The following is a 26229-nucleotide window of genomic DNA, read 5'->3' on the forward strand; positions in this document are numbered from 1 at the left end:
AAGCATGCGACACTACTCAGAGGTACAACATCCTTTGCTAACTTCATGAATGGGGACTGTGGATGTCTGCCACTTCTTATCCAATCATTTCTTGAGGACCAGCATTTTTTATATCATGTTGGCAATGCCTTGTCTGACTGCTATGTTCAAGATAATTTGGTCCCCTGAGGCAGTGTTCTCAGTGTCACATTGTTTGCCATCACTGTCAATGGCATTTCCTCCACAGTTAGAAGCCCTGTCAAATGCTCTTTGTTTGTGGGTGACTTTGCAATTTTCTACTCTTCCTCTGATCTTACTAGGATGATGAGGTAGCTGCAGCTGACCATTAGGAGGCTGGAAACCTGGGTCAGAACAAATGGTTTTTTGTTCTCACCAGAGAAGACTACATGTGTCAGTTTTAATTGTACCCGTCAAAGTTTTAACCAACCAGCTCTCACAATGGCGTACAGTATTTTATGTTTTAAGGAATCTGTGCACTTTTTGGGTTTATTATTTGACTCTAAATTAACTTGGCTCCCACATCTGAAAGACCTATGAACAAAGAGGTTCCACTCATTGAATGTCTTGAAATACCGTAGTGGAAAAACATGGGGAGCTGATAGGTCCCACCCCTTGCAGCTTTATAGGGCATTTGTTTGATCATGTTTAGATTATGGCAGCATGGTCTATGGATCAGTCCATTCTTCCTACCTCAATATGTTAGATTCTGTCCACCATAAGGGCATTCAGATATCGACTGGAGCCTATCAGACCAGCCCAGTTCAGAGTCTGTGTACAGAAGCTGGTGAATCACCACCCTGGATTCAGTGATGTATCCTTTTGGCTCGAGAGGCACTGAAACTCTCAGTGTCACATGGGTCATTGGCAGTTAGTGCAGTGGTCCAACCCATCTTTGAACATCTGTTCAGGAATCGGCCTCATGCGACCAAGCCATTTAGGATACATGATACAGACTGTCTCAAGGATCTGGATCTATCAGACCTCCAAATACACAGTCAGGGATGGAATGCATTGCCAGTTTGGTGTTTTCAGAGGCCCAGAATGATTTTAAGCTTGACACAGTACAAGAAAACTTGTACTCCAGATTATGTTTTTACACCGTTTCTTCCATTTTAAGTATATTCCACAGTTTTATCATTGTTTATACAAATGGATCCCAGCAAGAGAATGTCTTAGATCGTTCCACTGTTTTCCCTGGTGGGTTTTCAAAGAGCATCTTCAGGAACAATTTACAAATTATGATGCTGAATTATATGCCATACTGATGGAACTGGAGAGGATTCATAGACATCACTGTACAAGGTTTCTTGATTGTTCTGACTCACTCAGTGCACTACAAGCACTTCACCACATATATACAGTAGACCAGCTGATTCAGCTTGTCCTTGACTCCTTACAGTGGATCTGATAGCATGGCAAGGAGGTGATCTTTTGCTGGGTACCTTGCCACAACATGATACATGGAAACGGTATAACTGACAAAGCTGCTATGAAAGCATTTTGGGGTGGTGATATCCATCAAGATGCCATCTCATTGCACTCCATCAACTTATTTTCGGACACATGTATCATGTGTCAGTGGGAGACTGAATGGTTTCAGGTGAGAGAAAACAAACTACAGCTTCTCAAATTGACCACACAAGCATGGTGGACTTCATGTGAGCCTCACTGCTGGAAAGAGGTTCCATGTACCAGCCCTTTTAACACATGGCTTCCTCCACCGACAGGCGGATCCACCACTCTGTGAAGTTTGTGGTGTGCCACTTTCAGTTCAGCATATTTTGGCAATGTGTGTCCTATATACCGATATTAGGGCAGCACTTTGTCTCGATGGAGATCTGCCCACCATCCTCGCTGATACTGATACCAGTGTTACAAGAATACTGAAATTTTGTGAACAGACAGGCCTCATTCCTGAATTGGTGGAGAAGGGAGGCAGACTTTAATACAGTCTAAACTGCTCCTCGTGTGAGGACAGCCTTCGTCCCCAACCACGAGATTGGCATGCTGACTTTTCGTCAGGACACTGATGACTATGATATTGAGTGCCCCTCACCTCAAATCACCACCGCCCTCTACCTCTACTACCACCACCATCACCACCACCACCACCATATTCATCCAAGCAATTGCAGTAATTCTTCCTTTTGCCGTGATGCAATTATATTTTCTGACTATAACTTTTCTCTGACTTATTCTCTACAGCTGCCGACAACCATGCTCACTCGTAGGACATCGATTCTGGCTTCTGCCACTCTGTTTGTTTATCTTACACTACATATTTTGATTAACTTATGTTTGATCCCCACACCTGGGCATGTCCTGCACCTTTTCAGTTTTTTTACATAAATGCCAGTGGTATGTGGAACATTGCCTAATGCTCAACATGGTAACCAGTCCTTGTAGGTGGCCATCAGTAATCTGTATGTTTGTCCATGCTTATGCATAGATATATCCAGATTTGAGTTTTCTCAATTTTTTGTGTCTCTTAACTTTCTACACCTGAAATAAGTTATATTAAGACTGCACTGATGCAACTGGATAAGACTTCTTCAATACTGCAGTCTTGAATATGCAGGAAGTGAAATACTTGTACATGTGTAGAATTTTCATTAATAAATGCAGGAAGTTTTTTCTGTTACTGTATTCAGGTATTGTCTCAAAATCCAACAAATTCTTCTGTTCAATGCTTTACAACATTGGGAGAACACTTTATAATTGACTTCTGTAGCTCTGACATGAAAGTTATAACATGAATGAAATTGTGTATCTTGTTCTGTTTCTAAATGGACATCACACAGCATTACTGTGTTAAACTGTGTGCATTTATTTGTCCTTGTCATGTTACTCCAGGAATTGATAATGCATGGGATGTACACAAAAGCACATGCAAGTAATTCATACAGTGGAGATACTGCAATCGCTGCTGCCACCTTGAAGTTGTTTGGCGGCCCTCCACACATTTGTTACATGTAAAACAGATGACAAAACCTACAACAGTTTCATACTCATAATTAAAAAAAGATGCTTAAAGTTCATGTCCATCATTTATCAGCTAGGTATGAGGTTTGTTCAAAAAATTCCGGAACATTTGTAATTTTGCGCCAATGATGTGTTGTAGTGAACACATGCCTGTGTTTAATGTGTAGTGCCGGATGTTTCATTGTTCAATGCCTGTTATTTATTATTCAGTGCTGCATTAAGTAGAATGTTGTGTTGCACACTTTGCGAATTTGGAGATAGCGGATTTAGAGGAGGAATGTGTCTGCTTTAAATTTTGTGTGAAACTAAAGGAAACCTCTACAGCGAGACACCTAACAATGCAGAAACCCCACAGTAATGAGTGATTAAGCTGTACTTAATGTTACGAATGGTTCACACAGTTTAAAAATGGCCCGATGGAAGTTCAAGAAGACCCTCGTTCAGGACGCCCTTCGAGTCTACTGACGATGCCCATGTTAGGAACATTAATGAAATTGTGCATGCCAATCGAAGGCTGACTGGCCAAGACACTGCAGAAGAATGTAACATTCCAATTATCCTGATACAGCATCTTGGATTGCATCTTGTTGCCACCAAGTTTGTCCCATGGCTCATGAGTCAAGACCAGAAAGACCGCCTCGCAATCGGTAAATAGCTTTCAGTCATGCAAATGAGAATGAGATGTGTTCTTAAGAGAATCATAACTGGTGATGAGATGTGGGTCTACAGTTGTGATGTTGAGACCAAGGTTCAGTCTTCACAGTTGATTGGGATAGGTTCTCCAAGACCAAAGGAAGATCCTCAGGTCAGGTCAAATGTCAAAGCCATGTTGATAGTTTACTTTGACTTTGAAGGATTAGTTCATCATGAATTTCTGCCACAGGGAAAAACTTTTAATTGAGGGTACTGTCAGGACATGTTGTGATGCCTGCGAGAAAATGTGAGAAGGAAATGACCTGAAATGTGGTGAGACAATTTATGGCTCTTGCATCATAATAACACACCTGCATATTCAACCCTGTTGGTGCGTGACAAAATCATTGTGCTGTCTCGTCCTCCGTACTCCACAGACCTGTCCCCTGCAAACTTTTATTTGTTTCCAAAGTGAGAAAGCCCATGGAAAGGGCAAAGATTTGCTATGATAGATGAGATAAAAGAAAATTCACAGACAGCACTTTGTGCAGTCCAGCAAGAGGCTTACTAAGAATGCTTCAGGAAGTGGAAACGGTGTTGGGAGCGGTGTATTTATTGTAGAGGGGAGTTTTTAAAAGGAGACCATATGCAGTGAGTAAAAGGTAGGTGTGTAAAAATTTTGTGGACAAAGTTCCAGAATCTTTTAACAGACCTCACATCTAGGGTTACACATCACTCTACCAGAATGTTATGTACCACTTCAGTTGCCCGCCTCAGACAAATTGTGCCACAACAATTACATAAACTTAAGTAGTTAAATGTTCAATACTACATTCAACTGAATCGTTTAGTAATTGTTTCTACTATTGTACATAAGTCTGTCTAACTCTGTAAGGTGTATGAATATGTTGTGATCTTAATCTTAATATCATCTTCAAAGCTATTAATTGTTTGTAACAATAATGGTGTTACATAAGTATCTCACAGGTTTCCACTGTAAGTCAAGTTTATCATTTACCTATAACAGTATTTTATTTTGTTTTGTTGGTACGTAATGTTTGGTACTCTACATGTACATTTACATCATAATCCGCAAGCCACGTAACAGTGTGCAGCAGAAGGTACTTCTGGAACCAATAACTGATCCCTCTTTCCCTGTTTCACTTGTGAATACCACAAGGGAAGAATGACTGTTAGTAAGCCTCTGTATTAACTTTAATTTCTCAAATTTTCTTGTGATTTTATGAGATGTATCTGGCAGGAGGTAATATGCTGCTCAACTCTTCCTGGCAAGTGCTCACTCGAAATTTCCATAGTAAACACTCCATGATACACATTGCCTCTCCTGTAACATCTGCCACTTGAGTTTGTTGAACATCTGTGTAACACTCTTGTGCCTACTAAATTAACCCGTCACGAAATGTGCCGCTCTTAGTTAGTTTTTCCTCTCTCTCTCTCTCTCTCTCTCTCTCTCTCTCTCTCTCTCTCTCTCTCTCTCTCTATCTCTCCCTCCCTCCCTCCCTCTCCCTCTCCCCCTCTCCCCCCCCTCTATCAGTCCTACCTGGTAAGGATCCCATATTGATGAATATATTCAAGAGTAGTCAAACAAGTGCGTTAAAAGCCACTTCCTTTGTGGATGAATGACATTTCCTTAAGATTCTTCCTATGAATCTGTCTGCATCTGCTTTTCCTAATTTTTGTTTTATGTGCTCATTCCACATAAGGTCAGTCTCAATAGGTACTCAAAGATATTTTATGGTAGATACTGTTTCCAGCAATGTGAGACCTGAGTTTTTCCTGGCATGTACAACTTTCAAATAACTTCCGGGAATTCAACCAAGTAACACTTTCAGCGACCGCCAATATTTCGGCGGGAGAACACCTCGCCATTTTCAAGGCAAACTGCAACAGGCAGGCAGTGTACATGCAAATTTAAAACCTCGGTTCTCGGACTGAAGCAGGAAAGATAACACACACACACACACTGAACACTAGTTCCACCAAAGATGACCAAGCTCTGACTTTGGTCATCTTTGGTGGCACTAGAGTTCAGTGTGTGTGTGTGTGTGTGTGTGTGTGTGTGTGTGTTATCTTTCCTGCTTCAGTCCAAGAACCGAGTTGCAGTTTGCCTTGAAAATGTTCTCCTGCCGTCATATTGGCAGTCGTTGAAAGTGTTACCTGGCTGAATTCTCGGAAGTTACTTGAAACTGTTTCCAGCAGTTTGTCATCAGTAGTGTAGTTTTGCAGTAGTCGACTTCTTTTCGTGTGTATGCAGAATGTGTAGAGCCTGCACCCAATCATAAATTCTCTGCATGTCATTCTGCAAAGTGATACTGCCTTCTCGCATTGCTACTTGCTTATAGACAGCCACATCATCTGTGAACAGTCTTAAGGACCTGCTGACACTTATTTCCAGATCATTTATATACATTGTAAACAATAAAGATCCTATCACACTCCAGAAATTACCTTTACATCTGTCAATTTTGTTCCGTTAAGAGTGACGTGTTGAGTTCTTTCTTCAAGGAAGTCTGAATCCACCAGCAAAACTGTCAGATACCTAGGAAGCTCATATTTTTTCACTATATGGCAGTGCTGTTGTCAACAGTGCTATACATCTCATAGAGGAACAGATTTTTATAGAGGGATTTTTGTTCTTGAAAATATCAATTTTTTAGCCTAAAACATGTTCCATAGGTCTACACCACGTTGACGGCAGTGATGTCATTGTTGTGGTCTTCATTCCAGAGACTGGTTTGATGCAGCTCTCCAAACTTTTCTAACCTGTGCAAGCATCTTCATCTCCGAATAAATACTACAACCTGTATCATTCTGAATCTGATTTGTGTTTTCATCTCTTGGTCTCCCTCTATGACTTTTACTCTACACACTTCTCTCCAATACTAAATTGGTGATCTTTTGATGCCTCAGAATGTGTCCTACCAACTGATTCATTCTTCTAGTTAAGGTATTCCACAAATTCCGCTTCTCCCCAATTCTATTCAGAACCTCCTCATTAGTTATGTAATCTACCCATATAATCTCAAGCATTCTTCTCTAGCACCACATTTCAAAAGCTTCTATTATCTTCTTGTCCAAACTATTTATCGTCCATGTTTCACTTCCATTTTCAGAAAATGCTTCCTAATACTATACTCGATGTTAATAAATTTCTCTTCTTCAGAAACACTTACCTTGCCATAGCCAGTCTACATTTTATATACACTCTGCTTTGGCCCTCGTCAGTTATTTTGCTTGCCAAATAGCTAAAAATCATTTACTACATTAAGCATCTAATTTCCTAACCAAATACCCTCTGCATCACCTGGTTTAATTTGAGTACATTTCATTATCCTTCTTTTGCTTTTATTTATGTTCATTGTATATCCTCCTCCCAAGACACTGTCCATTCCATTCAGCTGCTCTTCCAGGTCCTTTGCTGTCTCTGGCAGAATTACAATGTCGTCGGCAAACCTCAGAGTTTTTATTTCTTCTCCATGGATTTTAATTCCTACTCCAAATTTTTCTTTTGTTTACTTTACTACTTGCTCAATATACAGATTGAATAACATCAGAGATGGGTCACTCCCTTCTCAACCACTGCTTTCCTTTTGTGTCCCTCGACTCTAATAACTGACATCTGTTTTCTGTACAATTTTCAAATAGCCTTTTGCTCTCTGTTTTTTACCTCTGCCACCTGTAGAATTTGAAAGAGAGTATTCCAATCAACATGGTCAAAAGCGTTCTCTAAGGTTACAAATGCTATAAACATAAGTTGCCTACTTAACCTATCTTCTAAGATAAGTCTTAGGGTCAGTATTGCCTCAGTGTTCCAACATTTTTATGGAATCCAAACTGATCTTCCCCGCGGTTAAGTTCTACCAGTTTTTCCATTCATCTGTAAAGACTTCATGTTAGTATTTTGCAGCCATGGCTTATTAAACTGGTAGTTCGGTAATTTTCACATCTGTCAGCACTTGCTTTGGAATTATTACATTCTTCTTCAAGTCTGAGGGTATTTCACCTATCTCACACATCTTGCTCACCAGATGGTAGAGTTTTGTCAGGACTGTCTCAGAAGGGTATCAGTAGTTCTAATGGGATGTTGTCTATTCCTGGGGCCTTGTTTCAACTTAGGTCTTTGAGTGCTCTCTCAAACTCTTCATGCAGTATTATACCTCCCATTTGATCTTCATCTACGTCCTCTTCCATTTCCATAATATTGCCTTCACGTACATCACCCTTGTATAGACTCTCTATATACTCCATCTACCTTTCTGCTTTACCTTCTTTGCTTAGGTCAGGTTTTCCATCTGAGTTCTTGATATTCATATAGGTGGGTCTCTTTTCTCCAAAGGCCTCTTTAATTTTCCGTAGGCAGTATCTATCTTACCCCTAGTGATACATGCTTCTACATCCTTATATTTGTCCTCTAGCCATCCCTGCTTAGCCATTTTGCACTTCCTGTCAATTTCATTTTTGAGGCATTTGTATTTCTTTTCGCCTGATTCATTTATTGCATTTTTATATTTTCTCCTTTCATCAATTAAATGCACTATCTCTTCTGTTACCCAAGGATTTCTACTAGCCTTGTCTTTTTATCTACTTGATCATCTGCTGCTTTCACTTGTTTCATATCTCAAAGCTACCCATTCTTCTTCTACTGTATTTCTTTTCCCTGTTCTTGTTAATCGTTCCCTAATACTCTCTCTGAAACTCCCTACAATCTCTGGTGCTTTTTGTCTATCTAGACCCCATCTCCTTAAGTTTGCACCTTTTTGGAGTTTCTCCAGTTTCATTGTCAGTGATGTAGGGCTATAATTATGTGCCTCTGTCCTATGACCCTTCTTGAAAATGGGAATGACGAGCACCTTTTCCCTTGCTAGGTACCCTACAAAATAGTATATACATGTTTTTATTTTCTGCATGAAGTTGTAGCCTGATTTGGAAATTTGACAATTCACAAGATTGTCTCCTTTCTTTTCAAAACATGAAAGATATTGAAAGGAATGTATTTTAATAATCAGATTAGATGTGACGAGTGAGTACAATTTAGAAAATCTTGGATAGTATCACATTAGGAGATGTTACATGATAGGTGGCAATGGCTGAAGAGGAAAAGTCTTCCTTCCTTCCTTCCTTCCTTCCTTCCTTCCTCCCTTCCTCCCTCCTCCTCATCCTCCTCTTCATTCCTTCATTCTTTTTTTTAAGACTATTGCAGTGCCAAAAATGATTAGATATGGTTTTTGTTTTTTATTTATTTATTTTTTAATGAATAAAGTTACTGTGCAGATAGTAAGGAAGCAGTTGGACTGTGTATAAATTGGCCAATGAATAAATTGTGATGAGTAAAGCACCATTTGTCCCACAGAACTTTCTTCATAGTTGTAGGTGGAGGAAGTTATACCTCATGCTACTTTTTTTTTGCAATTTTAAAGGCCACATACATACATGAAACTAGCAATCATATTTAAACAATAATAGGCTAAGCAATTACATTAGAGCATGTGTATCAATTTAGAAATACAAGTTAAAGCTGTTTTTAATTTTTTCTTTTTTTGGGGAGGGGGAAGAAATTATTACTTTTGCTCAACAGTCTATGATTAAATATCTCTGAAGCAGAGATTTTGCTAGGGCAGCTTGCAGCATATTGAAGAGCCATTACTATACTATGCTGCTTATTAGTTCTGCTGTAGTTAAAAAGAAGTATAATCTTTTTCCCCCAACCAAAAGAATACATGGTTGATGGTTTGTTCAAAGGTTTTTTTGAATAATGAATATGAGAACACATTCCAATAAATGTTTCTAGCAAAAATAAATCATACTGAATGCCAAACTGAAACAAAAAGTATTACATTCATTGTGTCTCATTGTAAAAATAACAGTAAATATCCAACTACAGCTATAATTGTCCCCACATGGGTATCAGATAACATTATATTAAAGTATAATAATTTTATCTCATTTGATCACTATATGGAGTTAAATTTGAGTGCCCAGTAGCTTTTGAATTTTGTACGTACAATTCTTCCCTCTTGTAAACTTTGTTTATAGCCAGCATGCAAAACTATGACATTTATCTCATCTTAAGAATTTCTTAATTTAGTATAAATATTAGACCACTGCAGCTCGGGTACATTCCTGTAGCACATAAATTTGGACTAAGCCCCAAAATTTTTAGGATTCTACCTCTTTAGAAACTATATTCGTATAACACATCTTTCCCCAGAAAGGTATCGCACATCTCGTACAACATTTGTCACAGTGATTGTGTCCCTATATACATATTTTTCTTTTTCCTGGCCACAGGATTAGGTCCCCCTTCCTTGATACACAAATTCCATTCATTCCATAACTCGTCTGTGAAGGTAAGTCATCTTACTCATAACTTTACGTGTCTCTTCTCTGTACCCGCTTGTATTCATATGAGCTTACTCCTACCTTATTGTGAACCCATATGTGAGGCCTAGTTTTCTTTCATTGTGTTTCCCAATTGTTCCACTACTTCATTTATGTCAGCAATCTAACTTAACAGTATCTCATTGTTAGTATATATTGACATTAAAATACTTATTACAAACTTATATTAGGTTATCCAAATCGATGCCAACTTATGTGATTATGGATATTCGCAGTAAATTTTGGCTTTAATTTGGATGTTGGCACGTCATCAACCATAAACTTAATTCAATGTAATTGGATAAATGAAAAATCTACTCACGAAGTTCCAGCTGGAGAACACACAAAACAGGTGTTACACATACAAGCTTTCGGAGCCAGTGGCTCCTCCTCCTGGCAGAAAGGTTGAAGGGGAAGGAAGAAGACAGGTGAGGTTTAGGAAAAGGGGTAGAGTTCAGAGAAGTCACCCAGAACCCCTGGTCACGGGAAACTTACCAGACGAGATGAGAAGGAAAGACTGATTGTTTGGGAACTGCACTGGACAAGATTTGAAAACCTGAGTGCTTAAAGGTGGAAGATAGGGTAATATGCAAGACAGAGATTACTGCTAAAACATTGTCCATGAGTTAATAAGAGTGAAAAGCTTAAGTGCATTGTATGTGATAGAGGTGGGAAGGAGACAGTGAAAAATAGAAAGATCAGAAATCAAAGATGCAGAAAATTAAAATGGAATGAAGAGAGGAATAGTTACCGTGAAGAAACGCTGAGACCAGCTCAGCATTTTTTCGCTGTTCCCTCCCACCTCTATAAAGTACAATGCACTTAGTTCACTCTTATTCACTCTTGCACAATGTTTTAGCAGTAATCTCTGTCTTGCATTTTACCCCTTCTTCCACCTATAATCTCTTAGGTTTTCAGTTATCATCCAGTGTAGTCCCCAACAGTCAGTCTTTCCTTCTCATCCTGTCCAGTAACTCACCCCTGACCTGGGGTTCTGGATGGCTTTTCCGAACTCTTCCCCTTTTTCTAAAACTTCAACTGTAGTTTATCTTCACCGTTCTTCCTTCCCCTTGTACCATTCTACCAGAAGAAGGAGCCACTGGCTCCAAAAGCTTGCGTACATAATACCTTTCTTGTGTGTGTTCTCCTGCCACAGTTTAGTGAGTAGTTTTTTATCTATCCAGTTACATTACATTTTAAAAAATTGAATATTTTCGTTGATATAATCTAAATTCCATACTTTCCCCCACTTATAATCTCCCTCTCCTCAACCTGACATTGCTAACATGTACAGATTTAATGGAAATTGTATGAAGCTATATAATTATTCTTCTGCCTTACAGCTGACTAACTTCAGTTGTCTTTAGAGTGCGTATATGACCACTTAATGGTGTCTTAGTAAACACATAGGGTGGAACTTAAATAGTGGCAACACTGCTGTGGAGACACTATGCTATGGAATCTACTATTGTCGCTGATAGCTCACGTTGTTGACCTACCTCCAAATAAATGGAGTTACCCGTCCCATGTCACTGGCGTGCATACAGTCGAGGGGAACACAGTCACTTGTGAGCGAACGGTCTAGCGTAACGGTGTCACTATGTTTTCAGAACAGGGACAACAGAGTTGGATCAAGATTGAATGTGCCAGAGGCTGTAGAGCACGACAGTGTCAGCAAGGTCTTCAAGAGGCGTGCGGAGAATCGGCATTGCTGTACAGAACAGTGGCACGTTGGGTAAAAGCCTTCAACAAAGGTCAGCAAACTGTTGCAGACATGCATCAGGTAGGTCGTCCTAGCGTCTCTGAAGAAGTAGTACATGCTGTTGCCACGTTAGTGGACAGTGATTGACACCATACTGTTTGTGAGCTTGCCCACGAAACCGGATTAGTGCATACGACCGTGCTTTGCATCCTGAAGGAACACCTGGGCATGCGAAAAATTGCATCACAATGGGTTCCGCATGACTTGACAGAAATGCAGAAATGGGTGCGTTACAGCGCTTCTCAGGCATACTTGGAGCACTATGAGGACAAAGGAGAGGCTTTCTTATGCCATATCGTAACACTGGATGAGACATGGGCCACATCATATGAGCCAAAACTGAAACACCAATCCAACGAATGGCGTCATTCTGGGTCGCCGCGAAAGTTGATAGTGCGTCAGAGCCCCAGTATGGTGAAAATTATGGCGATTCTCGTTTATGACTGTGATAATGTTATCCTAACGCATTATGTTCCAACACGGCACACCATCAATGCTCAAAATTACTGTTCATTTTTGGAGTGTCATCTGTGACCAGCTTTGTGAAAGATACAGTGACACTTTCTGCGCAACCCACCCATCATTTTGCATGACATTGTGCGGGCGCATACAGCACAAGCTGTGGCTGCTCTGTTCAGTCAATGGGACTGGGAAGTACTGTACCATCCACCATACTCCTCAGACGTAAGTCCTCGTGACTGATTAGATTCCAAAGATGAAGGAACCACTTTGTGGCATTCGCTTCAGAACTGTTTCAGCGATTCGACAGGCAGTAGACTGCTCTGTTCGCACCATCAACAGAACAGGCTCTGCTAATGGTATACTATGCATTCCACATTGCTGGCAATGGCTTCTGCACAACGCTGGTGACTATTTTGAAGGACAGTAACAGAAGCCAACATGTAACTCTTTTGTATTGGTTGTGAATAAATAGTTGCCACTATCTAAGTTCCAGCCCTCGTACAAATGAACTAGACTGATTCTTATTAATCTTATGTATTTCATGCAAGATGACATTGTCTCCGAAAGAATATGTGTGATGGATTCTCAGCAAAAGCAGAACCCAAGTTAAATGTATCATAAGAGGACATTCTTATCACTGATAACAAACATGTAACTAATCTCCTGTGAGAATATCAGATGACTTCATCACAGTTTATGTACGTAATTCCATCACATCTACAGTAAAATGAATAATCTCGTGTGTGTCAAATATACAGAGTGGTCCATTGATTGTGACTGGGGCAAATGTCTCGCGAAATAAGCATCAAACAAAAAAACTACATAGAACGAAACTTGTCTAGCTTGAAGGGGAAAACCGGATGGCGCTATGGTTGGCCCGCTAGATGGCACTGCCATAGATCAAATGGATATCAACTGCATTTTTAAAAATAGGAACCCCCATTTTTTATTACATGTTCGTGTAGTACGTAAAGAAATATGAATGTTTTAGTTGGACCAAGTTTTTTGCTTTGTAGTAGATGGCGCATAAGTCACAAACATATGGCTCACAATTTTAGATGAACAGTTGGTAACAGGTAGGTTTTTAAAATTAAAATACAGAACACAGGTACGTTTGAACATTTTATTTTGGTTGTTCCGTTGTGATACTTGTATCTTTGTGCACTTATCATCTCTGAGAACGCATGCTGTTACAGTGTGTTTACCTGTAAATACCACAGTAATGCAATAAATGCTCAAAATGAAGTCCGTCAACCTCAATGCATTTGGCAATACGTGTAACGAGATTCCTCTCAACAGCGAGGAGTTGTGTCTTCCGTAATGTTCGCACATGCATTGACAATGCGCTGATGCATGTTGTCAGGCATTGTCGGTGGATCACGATTGCAAATATCCTTCAACTTCCCCCCACAGAAAGAAATCCGGGGTCATCAGATAATGTGAACGTGTGGGCCATGATGCTTTGATGACCAGTCCACCTGTCATGACATACGCTATTCAATACTGCTTCAACCGCACTCGAGCTATGTGCCGGACATCCATCATGTTTGAAGTACATTGCCATTCTGTCATGCAGTGAAACATCTTGTAGTAACATTGGTAGAATATTATGTAGGAAATCAGCATACATTTCACCATTTAGATTGCCATTGATAAAATCGGGGCCAATTATCCTTCCTCCCATAATGCCGCACCATACATTAACCCGTCAAGGTCTCTCATGTTCCACTTGTCGCAGCCATCGTGGATTTTCTGTTGCCCAATAGTGCATATTATGCCGGTTTATGTTACCTCTGTTGGTGAATGACGCTTTGTTGCTAAATAGAATGCATGCAAAAAATCTGTCATCGTCCTGTAATTTCTCTTGTGGCCAGTGGCAGAACTGTACACGATGTTCAAAGTCGTCACCATGCAATTCCTGCTGCATAGAAATATGGTGCGGTGCAATCGATGTTGATGTAACATTCTCAACACCGACGTTTTTGAGATTCCTGATTCTTACACAATTTGTCAGCTACTGATGTGCAGATTAGCTGTGACAGCAGCTAAAACACCTTCTTGGGCATCATCATTTGTTGCAGGTCGTGGTTGATGTTTCACATGTGGCTGAACACTACCTGTTTCCTTGAGTAACGTAACTTTCCGGCAAATGTTCCGGTCACTTGGATGATGTCGTGCAGGATACCGAGCAGCATACATAGCACACGCCTGTTGGGCATTTTGAACACAGTAGCCTTACATCAACACGATATGAACCTTTTCCGCAATTGGTGAACGGTCCATTTTAACAGGGGTAATGTATCACGAAGCAAATACCATCTGCAGTGGCGGAATGTTACATGATACCACGTACTTATACATTTATGACTTACAGTGCCATCTATCACAAAGCAAAAAAAGTGGTCCAACTAAAAAATTCATATTTCTTTATGTACTACACGAATATGTAATAAAAAATGGGGGGTTCCTATTTAAAAAATGCAGTTGATATCTGTTTGACCTGTGGCAGCGCTATCTAGTGGGCCAACCGTAGTGCCATCTGGTTTCCCTTTCAAGCTAGACAAGTTTTGTTCTTTGTAGTTTTTTCGTTTGATGTTTATTTCATGAGATATTTGGCCCGGTCACTGACAATGGACCACCCTGTTTATAATACTATATGAGCAAACAGCCTCACAAGGTGATAAATTTATGAGCCACTTAGTATGAGTAGCATACTGTAAAACATATAAATAAATTAGTGTTGCTTGCAGTAGCTGTGAGTGAAAAGCAATCTCACTGTGGGTTAAATCTGATTGCACTTTGTTGGCCCATTACAGAATTAACTTATTTTAGAACAAAGTTGAATTTGAAATAGATAAGATAGTAGAAGTGGAGGATTGTTGTACAGAAAATTAAGCAGTTAAGGTATGTAATGATCAGTTCGAGTCCTTGTAGGTGTCACTCTACAAAATTCACAAAGAATGTGAATTCCCTGTTACGTAGTAAATACTTTAATCAAACCTACATTATATAACCCATGGTCTTTGTCATTTGATGGATCTACAAAGAACACAACCTTTGGATGTGGTACCCCAGCTATTTCATAAGGACTATTGTATTTATGAAAGAATTTACTCGTCTTTTCTTGTATTTGCACTAGGGTGGTAAACTTTTGCCAACACTATATCACCTACTTCAAAATTTGGTATTGTGGTGTTCATATTATGCTTCTTTTGTCTACTTTGTGTGTTCTTAATTAATTCATCATCATGGGAGAGGACGGAATCAGTGGTAGGCAGGATCTCTAGGCAGGCAGCAGGTGGATCTAGTCAAAGTTCATTGCAGAGTTAGCAACAGGAGCTGATAGACATGTAGGCAATAGCCGTGGGACTCAGAGTTTAGTTCTGTAGGTCACAATTGTTAGAACAGAAGGAATGGTGTTTGTTAGTTGCTGTCTCTGTATCAGGCTTGGCTGCTTAGTGGTAGCCAGCCATAGCAGTTAGAATTTGCTTGTTTTATGTCTAAATAAATCTCAGATTGTTAAACATTTTTCGACAGTTACTTCAGTTACCTCCCAGCCTTTTACCTTTCACATCAGCGACAGTAACATCTTAACCAGGTCAAAGTCTCCCTCTCTTTACAGCCATCCAGCTAAGCTTGTTGCGAACCACATCACCCAATTCCAGGCAAAATCCATGTTTGGGACGCAACACTATCTAAGGATAAGATTGGGAGGTTTTGCAGTACTATTGAGAACATCAAAAACTTTGGAAATATGTTGCGTTGCCTGAAAATATTGTGCCTTCTGTGGACATTATTGACAATATTCTTGGCAGTCTTGCTTTGTACAGTTCATCTCATATTTATGTTCACTCTTTGTTTATGTTGTAGTTATTATTTGTGGTGCATGCATTGAAAATGATTGTTATGTAAGGAAAGAGAGTATTTTTTTCTGTAATCTGTCAAGGTGTATTGTTCATTGCCCACATTGTGATATATATGAAGGCAAAGCAATATAAAAATATGATAGTAAGAAATTATTCCTATGAGTCATTACTACACTACTCCCAAGCAGTGAAGGAGGATCTTAAAAAACAAAACAAAACAAAAAAAATCCATGAGAACAAACTTTAGAAAGGAGGTTAAAAGATTGAGAGAATCAAGAAAAAGTGGTGCAGGCTCCAAGGAAGTGTTGGAACCTACCTGCCAGTATTCTGACCAGATGAGCTCTTCTTCTTCTTCTTCTTCTTCTTCTTCTTCTTCTTCTTCTTCTTTTTCCCTTTTTGGTGAACTTTGTGAGCACTATGGAAACAGTGGAAGAACTGGAAGATTCACTCAATTCCACAAGTATCTTCTCAATGAATTTATTATATTCATGTGGAAAGTACATCAGTTTTTCAGGTTATAATTCATTCACTAAAACAAAATTAACAAATTCTATCTTGCCAAGATACTTTATTCTTGTTATGAAAGTAATTACAGAAAGTATCTCTGATTATTTTGTTGCTTTCAGATGGATTTATTGAACTTGTAACTTGCAGATGAACTAAGTCACCTGTCTCCCTCTTGAAGAGCCCTGCATCCTACATTTCCCCTCATTTTCACTGTAAGATACTTATTTTGTACTCCTTACGTAATTGTGCTCATAACAACACACCAGTTCCATTACTCTTGCATTCTCAGGAGTTAGAGCAATAGGCAATTGAAGTATATCAGATTTGGAATTTAAACTTCTGTGAGTGTCTTCCAGAATCCTGCATGTACGATTGAGATAGCAGTTGAAAACTCTTTGCTCTTTAATCAGTTATGTCTGATTGTACGGTTTCAACAAATTTTATGACATTGTTAATGGATCAGCATCAGCACATACAAACAGACCAGAAATGTTAATGATTGGTAGGCCTTTTTTCTGGTGGGATGTTCAGGTTGTTGGATCTAAGAAAGTCTTCAAACTTGTGATGGTAAAGACTACCACCATCTGATACAAGCTCAACTTCGTACGGGAATTGACAAGATGCAGTGAGTCACGTGGGGCTAATGAGCAGCACACTACATGAGTAGTGAGTGGTATAAGTTGAGACTTTGGGCCTGACCACCCATTCAGACATCCACCATTAAGAACTCATACTTGACATTTACTACTCCCAGCATAACTGTACTGAAAAACTGTTTATAGTTGTAATACAGACATCCAGAGAGAGGCTGTTTCATGATGACTACATGTTTCCCATCTACAGTGCTGAGACCATGTGGAAATTGCCATTGTAGCTCAAATCCCTTTGCAGTTTCTTTCCACGATAGTGGTGTACCAGGCAACTTTATTGTAAAGAGAGGTTAAGTTATCTAGGCATTCAATCCAGTGTCATTCTACTTACTAATAATCTTTATTGTAGGTCAATGAAAGTGAGCATAAGGAAAAGTTAATGCGTCTTGCAAAGAAGAAGAAGAAGAAGTGATTTTTAAGTTCATTGTCAGTTCCTAGTATTTGAGGCTTGATGAAATGGCTCCATACCAACTACTTCATGCCAAGAAGGCCATTAATGACATTAGATATGAGGGCCACCTTGGCAGCCTGCATAGAAACTGTATACAGATGATATCACAGTCCTCAGACACACTTGTAACAATGTGCACTACAGTGCTTCTTCATAGCACACACCAGGGACAATTGCAGTGTACCTAGCACCAGATGCAAGAAAGTACTTTGCCCAATTTGAATGAAAATAATAGTTTTCATAAAATCAACAAAATTAATCTGTGCTGAGCAATATAAGTAATTAAACTTGTTTTATTTCTGTGGTTGTGACAGCAAATACAGGTGAAACTATGTATCAAGACACAAACAAACTAAAGTCATTAGCTACCAGTGGGTACTGATTTATATCAATAGGGCAAATTGATAATTTGTGCCAGACTGGGATTCAAACCCAGTCTCCTTCTTACTAGGTAGAAGCACTGACCACTAGGCAATCCACACACAGTGGTCACCACAAATGCATGGACTACCCCAGGACGCCTCCCATCAGACCCAAAGTCTCAACTTATACCACTCACTACTCATGTAGTGTGCTGCTCATTAGCCCAATTACTTGTTGCGTCTTTTTGATTCCCATAAGAATTTGAGCTTGGCATGCATCTGCACTAAAGGGATCATTGCTCATCATTACTGTGATTATACATGTGGTGTATGTTCTTTCGAATACGTTCAAAAGAGCACACACTATTTTGACCCTGAAGCCACTATAAATCAGGACACAAAGTAATTAGAGAAATTAGCTGCCAGTGGGCATCGATTTCTATCAGTGAGGCAAGTTGAAAATTTGGTAGTAAGCCCATCCACCTAGTAAGCAGGAGACTCAGGTTCGAATCCCAGTCCAGCACAAATTTTCAACTTATTCCATTGATATAAATCAATTCCCAGTGGCAGCTAATGTCTTTACTTCCTTTGTGTATTGATTCATAGTGACTGCAGGATCAAAATGATGTTGCAAGAGTCATTCCACTCCATTATCAGACTCTGTGGCAGTGGTACATTTTAGTTTTTGTCTAGCGAGACCAGTGCTAGCATATAAGGTTGTGACTATATGACAAATGTAAACTGGGCCTATTTTGTGTTTAAGGGGTGTCGTCCTCATATGATGATTTTTTATGCTTTTGACAGAATCTGCAATTTTTACAAAAAGAACCCATTATACTCTACATACAGAACAGCACCAATGTATGAAAACTGTGGCTTGTTCTGATGATTACCAACATTGTTACAGATATTGTACCTACGTAGCATGTTCCAGTACACTATCTCCATCCCATCTGGTGTCTCTTCAATTTCTAGTCCAGTGGCCAAAACTCATGTCAGCAGCTCTTCCTCTGTCTCGCAGCAAGACAAACGTTAAATGACATTAGGTGACCTTCTGACATAGTACACATCATCCTGCAATCCAGGACAAGCAGCTCCGAGACTTTTATTTCCCTCAGCAGATGTGGATGCATTACACATCTGAACTGAAACCATCATACAATGGAAATGGTATGTTTCCAGACACAGGTTGTTGTTCAAAATATTATGTACTCACACATTGTTACAGATATTGTACCTACGTAGCATGTTCCAGTACACTATCTCCATCCCATCTGGTGTCTCTTCAATTTCTAGTCCAGTGGCCAAAACTCATGTCTGCAGCTCTTCCTCTGTCTCGCAGCAAGACAAACGTTAAATGACATTAGGTGACCTTCTGACATAGTACACATCATCCTGCAATCCAGGACAAGCAGCTCCGAGACTTTTATTTCCCTCAGCAGATGTGGATGCATTACACATCTGAACTGAAACCATCATACAATGGAAATGGTATGTTTCCAGACACAGGTTGTTGTTCAAAATATTATGTACTCACTCCTGTCTAAAATTCCTAGAATTTTTAACAGAAATTTCTGAACACCTTTTATGCTGACAGGTCTATCCCATTAGTTTCACCAAGTGAGATGATGCAGTGCGTAGCACACAGAACTCTCATACAGCAGGGCAAAGGTTCAAATCTGCATCCACCATTCTGATTTAGGTTTCCCATGATCTCCCTAAATTGCTCCAGGCAAACGCCCGGACGGTTCCTTTGGAAGGACATGGCTGATTTCCTTCCCTATCCTTGCAACAATCTGAGCTTGTGCTCCATCTCTAACAGTCTCGATGTCTACAGAACGTTAAATGAATTGGAGGAAGAATTGGAGGTGCAACTCGTTTACCAGCCCTCTTATTTTTGGTAGTCAAATGGTACAAATAAATTGAGACAAGGTATACGTATGTTTTGTTTAAGTCACATTACAGCTATGTTATGCTTAAAGACCCCCCCCCTCCCCCACCCTAGTGCAATCACAACGGAGGGGTGTCTGTTGAGAGGCCATACAAATGTATGGGGTTTCCGAAGAGGGGCAGCAGCCTTAGCAGATTTTTCAGTAGTTGCAGGGGCAACAGTCTGGATGATTGACTGATCTGGCCTTGTAACACTAACCAAAATGGCCTTGCTGTGCTGGTACTGCAAATGGCTGAAAGCAAGGGGAAACTACAGCCGTAATTTTTCCTGAGGGCATGCAGCTGTACTGTATGGTTAAATGATGATGGTGTCCTCTTGGATAAAATATTCTGGAAGCAAAATAGTCCCCCATTCAGATCTACGGGTGGGTACTACTCAGGAGGACATAGTTATCAGGAGAAAGAAAATGGTGTTCTACGGGTTGGAGCATGGAATGTCAGATCTCTTAATCGGGCAGGTTGGTTAGAAAATTTAAAAAGTGAAACAGGTAGGTTAAAGTTAGATATAGTGGGAACTAGTGAAGTTCAGTGGCAGGAGCAACAAGACTTCTGATCAGGTGAATACAGGGTTATAAATACAAAATCAAATAGGGGTAATGCAGGAGTAGGTTTAATAATGAATAAAAAAAATAGGAATGCGACTAAGCTACTACAAACAGCATAGTGAATGCGTTATTGTGGCCACGATAGGTACAAAGTCCACACTAACCACAGTAGTACAAGTTTATATGCCGACTAGCTCTGCAGATGATGAAGAGATTGATGAAATGAATGATCAGATAAAAGAAATACTGAGATAGTGAAGGGAGACGAAAATTTAATAGTCACGGGTGACTGGAATTCAATAGTAGGAAAAGGAAGAGAAGGAAACTTAGTAGGTGAATATGGATTGGGAGTAAGGAATGAAAGAATGGTAGAATTTTGCACAGAGCATAACTTAATCATAGCTAACACTTGGTTCAAGAACCATAAAAGAAGGTTGTATACATGGAAGAAGCTTGGAGATACTGACGGGTGGCAGATAGATTATATAATGGTAAGACAGAGATTCAGAAAACAGGTTTTAAATTGTAAGACATTTCCAGGGGCAGATGTGGACTCTGACCACAATCTATTGGTTATGAACTGTAAACTAAAACTAAAGAAACTGCAAAAAGGTGGGAATTTAAGGAAATGGGACCTGGATAACCTGACAGAACCAGAGGTGGTAGATAGTTTCAGGGAGAGTATTAGGGAACAATTGACAAGAATGGGTGAAAGAAATACAGTAGAAGAAGAATGGGTAGCTTTGAGGGATGAAATAGTGAAGGCAGCAGAGGATCAAGTAGGTAAAAAGACGAGAGCTAATAGAAATCCTTGGGTAACAGAAGAGATAGTGCATTTAATTGATGAAAGAAGAAAATACAAAAATGCAGTAAATGAAGCAGGCAAAAGGGAATACAAATGTCTCTTAACTGAGATCAACAGGAAGTGCAAAATGGCTAAGTACTGATGGCTAGATGACAAATGTAAAGATATAGAGGCGTATATCACTAGGGGTGAGATAGATACTGCCTACAGAAAAATTAAAGACACCTTTGGAGAAAAGAAAACCACTTGCATGAATATCAAGAGGTCTGATGGAAACCCAGTTCTAAGCAAAGAAGGGAAAGCAGAAAGGTGGAAGGAGTATATAGAGGGTCCATACAAAGGCAGTGTACCTGAGGACAATATTATGGAAATGGAAGAGGATGTAGATGAAGATGAAATGGGAGATATGATACTGTTTGAAGAGTTTGACAGAGCACTGAAAGACCTAAGTCGAAACAAGGCCCTGGGAGTAGACAACATTCCATTAGAACTACTGATAGCCTTGGGAGAGCCAGCCCTGACAAAATTCTACTATCTGGTGAGCAAGATGTATGAGACAGGCAAATACCCAAAGAAAGCAGGGAATTACAGATGTGAAAATTACCGAACTATCAGTTTTATAAGCCATGGCTACAAAATACTAACACAAATTCTTTACAGACAAATGGAAAAACTGGTAGAAGACGACCTTGGGGAAGATCAGTTTGGGTTCCGTAGAAGTATTGAAACACATGAGACAATACTGACCCTACGACTTATCTTAGAAAATAGATTAAGGAAAGGCAAACACACGTTTCTAGCATTTGGAGACTTAGAGAAAGATTTGGCAATGTTGACTGGAATACTCTCTTTCAAATTCTGAAAGTGGCAGGGGTAAAATACAGGGAGCGAAAGGCTATTTACAATTTGTACAGAAAGCAGATGGCACTTATAAGATTAGAGAGACATGAAACAGAAACAGTCATTGGGAAGTGGGTGAGACAGGGTTATAGCCTATCTCCGATGTTATTCAATCTGTATATTGAGCAAGCAGTAAAGGAAACAAAGAAAAATTTGGAGTAGGAAATCAAAATCCATGGAGAAGAAATAAAAACTGTGAGGTTCGCTGATGACATTGTAATTCTGTGAGAGACAGCAAAAGACCTGGAAGAGCAGCTGAACGGAATGGACAGTGTCTTGAAAGGAGGATATAAGATGAACATCAACAAAAGCAAAACGAGGGTAATGGAATGTAGTCGAATTAAATTGGGTGATGCTGAGGGAATTAGATTAGGAAATGAGACACTTAAAGTAGTAAATGAGTTTTGCTATTTGGGGAGCAAAATAACTGATGATGGTCGAAGTAGAGAGAATATAAAATGTAGACTGGCAATGGCAAGGAAGGCATTTCTGAGGAAGAGAAATTTGTTAACATCGAGTATAGATTTAGGTGCTAGGAAGTTTTTTCTGAAGGTATTTCTATGGAATGTAGCCATGTATGGAAGTGAAATGTGGACAATAAATAGTTGAGACAAAAAGAGAATAGAAGCTTTTGAAATCTGGTGCTACAGAAGGATGCTGAAGATTAGATGTGTAGGTCACATAACTAATGAGGGGGTATTGAAGAGAATTGGAGAGAAGAGAAATATGTGGCACAACTTGACTAGAAGAAGGGATCAGTTGGTAGGGCATATTCTGAGGCATCAAGGGATCACCAATTTAGTGTTGGAGGGGCGGTGTGGAGGATAAAAATTGTAGAGGGAGACCAAGAGATGTATACACTAAGCAGATTCAGAAGGATGTAGGTTGCAGTAGGTACTGGGAGATGAAGAAGCTTACACAGGATAGAATAGCATGGAGAGCTGCATCAAACCAGTCTCTGGACTGACGACGACAACAGCAACAACAGCATGCTTAAAGGCTTTTAAAGTTTACGTATATTAATTTGGTGTTCCATACAGATGCTATGCGTAAATAGCTTGGAGTTCAAGAAGCTTAGTGTCGATAAAATAAAAGAGATGAATGTCACTATTTTAATGTTATAAGGTTTTCAGAACTACAAATATTATGTATTTATGTAATATAGTTGTGATGACATAACCATCAAAGGGCAGGGATATGTAGTGTAACATATCACTTTTGGTAAAGTGATGTGTTACCTGAAATCTCCTTAGCCAACAAATGGTCATAACCACAGTGAAGATAAATGTTAGCTACTTAGTTTAGAAATTTAAACAGTTTGGAAGTTGTTATTGTTTGCACATGTATACTGGCCTGGATGAATGACATGTGTCTCCAAGGCAGGATGGCGGTGATAGTTTCTGCTACACAAGAGCAGTTATTCTGTGCTATGACATCCCAGCTCAGAGAAAATAGGTATGCCATACAGTGGTGTTTATGTCAAGGAAGAAAAAAGAAAATTCATTCTATCTGTGAGATTTGTACAGAACGGTTGTTAGTACTGTGAGATTGAATTTATGTAATCCCATATCGAATGTATGAACATTCGTAGTGGGTGTGGTATTTCCTTGTATCATCGACTGTAACAGGAGACATAATATAGCTGTTATAGGAAGAAATACTTTCTATATTGTAGCAGATGTAACAGAAGATATAATGGTGAAGTGAATTCTTTGTAATTAGTAGTTAACGATATGAAATTTTGCACTTGTGTTGTTTAACAATCGGTTGATAATGTACTTCAGAAATGAAATGGCACAGTGGTGAAGACTCCAGACTCACATTTGATCAGGCCTATAGAAGGTGCTTAAAATCCTTGTCCAGACATCCGGAATTAGTTTTTATGTGGTTTCCCTTGGTGAAAACTGAGTTCCTTCTTTTTAAAATTTCCACCACACTCTTAATTTGTTTTAGCTTTGTTTTTAGTGACCTCCCATGAATGAGATGTTAAATTTTAATTGTGCTGTCTCTCTTTGACACCCATTGATATTAAGTTACGGCTGCTAACAAATTAATAAACCGCTTGCTATGGCAAACAGTTCATTCAATGAGTAATCAGTGTATCTATCTTCTATTTTATGTTTTATAATGTTTTTATGGTATATTTTATGATTTATTTCATTATCCTTTTTATCATTTAAATGTACTATTTTTGTAGCATTCTCTGTCCCTGTAAGAGTATTGATCATATTTTCTATTGGAACTACCACTCTTAGACACTGATTTTGAATTTTTCTTTTAAAGTGCTTGATTTAATTTGATATAGTATTTACCTACTTATTTCCATTTATTTTTTCCAGGGAATTGAATTTAACCATACCATTGAGCACTCGGCAGAATGGATCTATGTACCTGCATCTGCTGCTAACTCAAGAAAAAGAACATGATAATTTTTTTAAGTTACACCAGACTCCAACAACAGTCTACACAAAAATTCGACTAACACAGTATCATGTGCCTGAAGCAGCAACATTTCAGCTTCTAGGGAGTAAGGTAAACATTAATGTCACAATAGTTGAATGGTTTACAATACGAGAGCATGCTAAATTTGCAGCACTTGCAATGTGAACAAAAGCTTCTTTGCGTCTAAAGTAAAAGTCTATGGATAGTATCTATAAATATCCTATTCTGTCAGAAGTGGTTGTGTTTTAGTAAGGGATTTAACACTCTTTCATTTGAGAAACTATACACTGATTATTTTCGAAGTTACATGCACTGCGTGCCAGAAACTAAAAAAACTGAAAGTAATTCTTGCGTACAGTGCATCATGAAAATCTTCACCAATTTAAGTTTCTTTAATCCTCAGTGTTAGCATGGGGTGCTGTGAACATACTACACATTAAAAACTGCTCATATTATTAGTTTAAATTTTCATAATTCTCTAAAACTCCTGTTAGTTTTCTTAACAGTTAGGTAAATAATTAAAGTAGAATACGCTAAATTTCATTAATCATTGTTGTTTGTTGCCAGAAACATACACTGTGGTGTTCAGGACACTCCGCAACAACTGCGATATAACAAAAATCAGAATAATCCCAAGTGCCAGTTTTTATTTTTTTTATTTTTACAATCATTTCATTTTTATCACATTTCATGTTACATTAAATGGACACATTGTTATTTAGTACCTCAATTATAACTGCTTTCAAAGTGAATTAAGTCTTGGAGTCAGTTTGCTTTCTGTCACTCCATGTTAACAACTGAGTCTACAGTATGTGTACATATGAAAAAAATGAGAAAGGAATACAGGGATTACTTGAAGTTGAAATAGTTAGAAATGTATTGTAAATCAAAATTTGGAAACATCTGGTTAGTCCAAAGAACTGAGCATGGAACTGCTACAGAGACAGCAGGTGGTAGTTAAAATGAAATAATTCCTACATGGGAAAAGATGGAGCAAAAAAATGAATGAAGAACCCTTACCAAGAATGTAAGGACATAACCTCAAAATACTATTATTCATCTGCCAGGTCGAGAGGTGCAGCCAGAATTACAAAACCAAATTTAGAGTAGTTCCTTTTGTTTTTTGATGAAGGGATGTTTGAAAAAATATGTAGCTGTACTAATGTGTACATAAGAAGCATCTAGAGGAAACCTGCCCACATGTGGTTTTGTAAGTGAGACATTTCACACTATAAAGAGTTTGTACTGGTTGCTGTTCTGATTCATAGCTTGATGGCATTAAAGTCAGGCAAGAGAAAAAGAAAATAGATAAACTTGCACCAAATAGGGAACTATTAGAACTGTTCCAGGCTAACTGTAAAAAGAACTACACATGGGAAAAACTACACTTTTCTTTGAAAGCGACTAACTGTCTATCCACTGTAGCACCTGAATTTTCTTCTGAGTTTATGTGTGTGACTGAACTTCCGTCTGTATTTATGAATATGAAGCAATTTGAAGTAAACAGTAGCGT

At 39.0% G+C, this 26229-nt stretch overlaps 1 protein-coding gene across 1 annotated transcript in view; it reads left to right on the top strand.

Moving 5' to 3' along the window:
* LOC126359816 (cleft lip and palate transmembrane protein 1-like protein) overlaps positions 1–26229 on the top strand; it is a 150318-nt gene that overhangs the window by 45940 nt on the left and 78149 nt on the right. Inside the window, exon 3 of the mRNA XM_050007659.1 lies at positions 24614–24806. Coding sequence (XP_049863616.1) covers positions 24614–24806 — 193 coding nt within the window. The remainder of the gene's footprint in view (positions 1–24613; positions 24807–26229) is intronic.

Source organism: Schistocerca gregaria, chromosome 1 (assembly GCF_023897955.1).
Source record: "Schistocerca gregaria isolate iqSchGreg1 chromosome 1, iqSchGreg1.2, whole genome shotgun sequence".
Taxonomy (NCBI): Eukaryota; Metazoa; Arthropoda; class Insecta; order Orthoptera; family Acrididae; genus Schistocerca; species Schistocerca gregaria.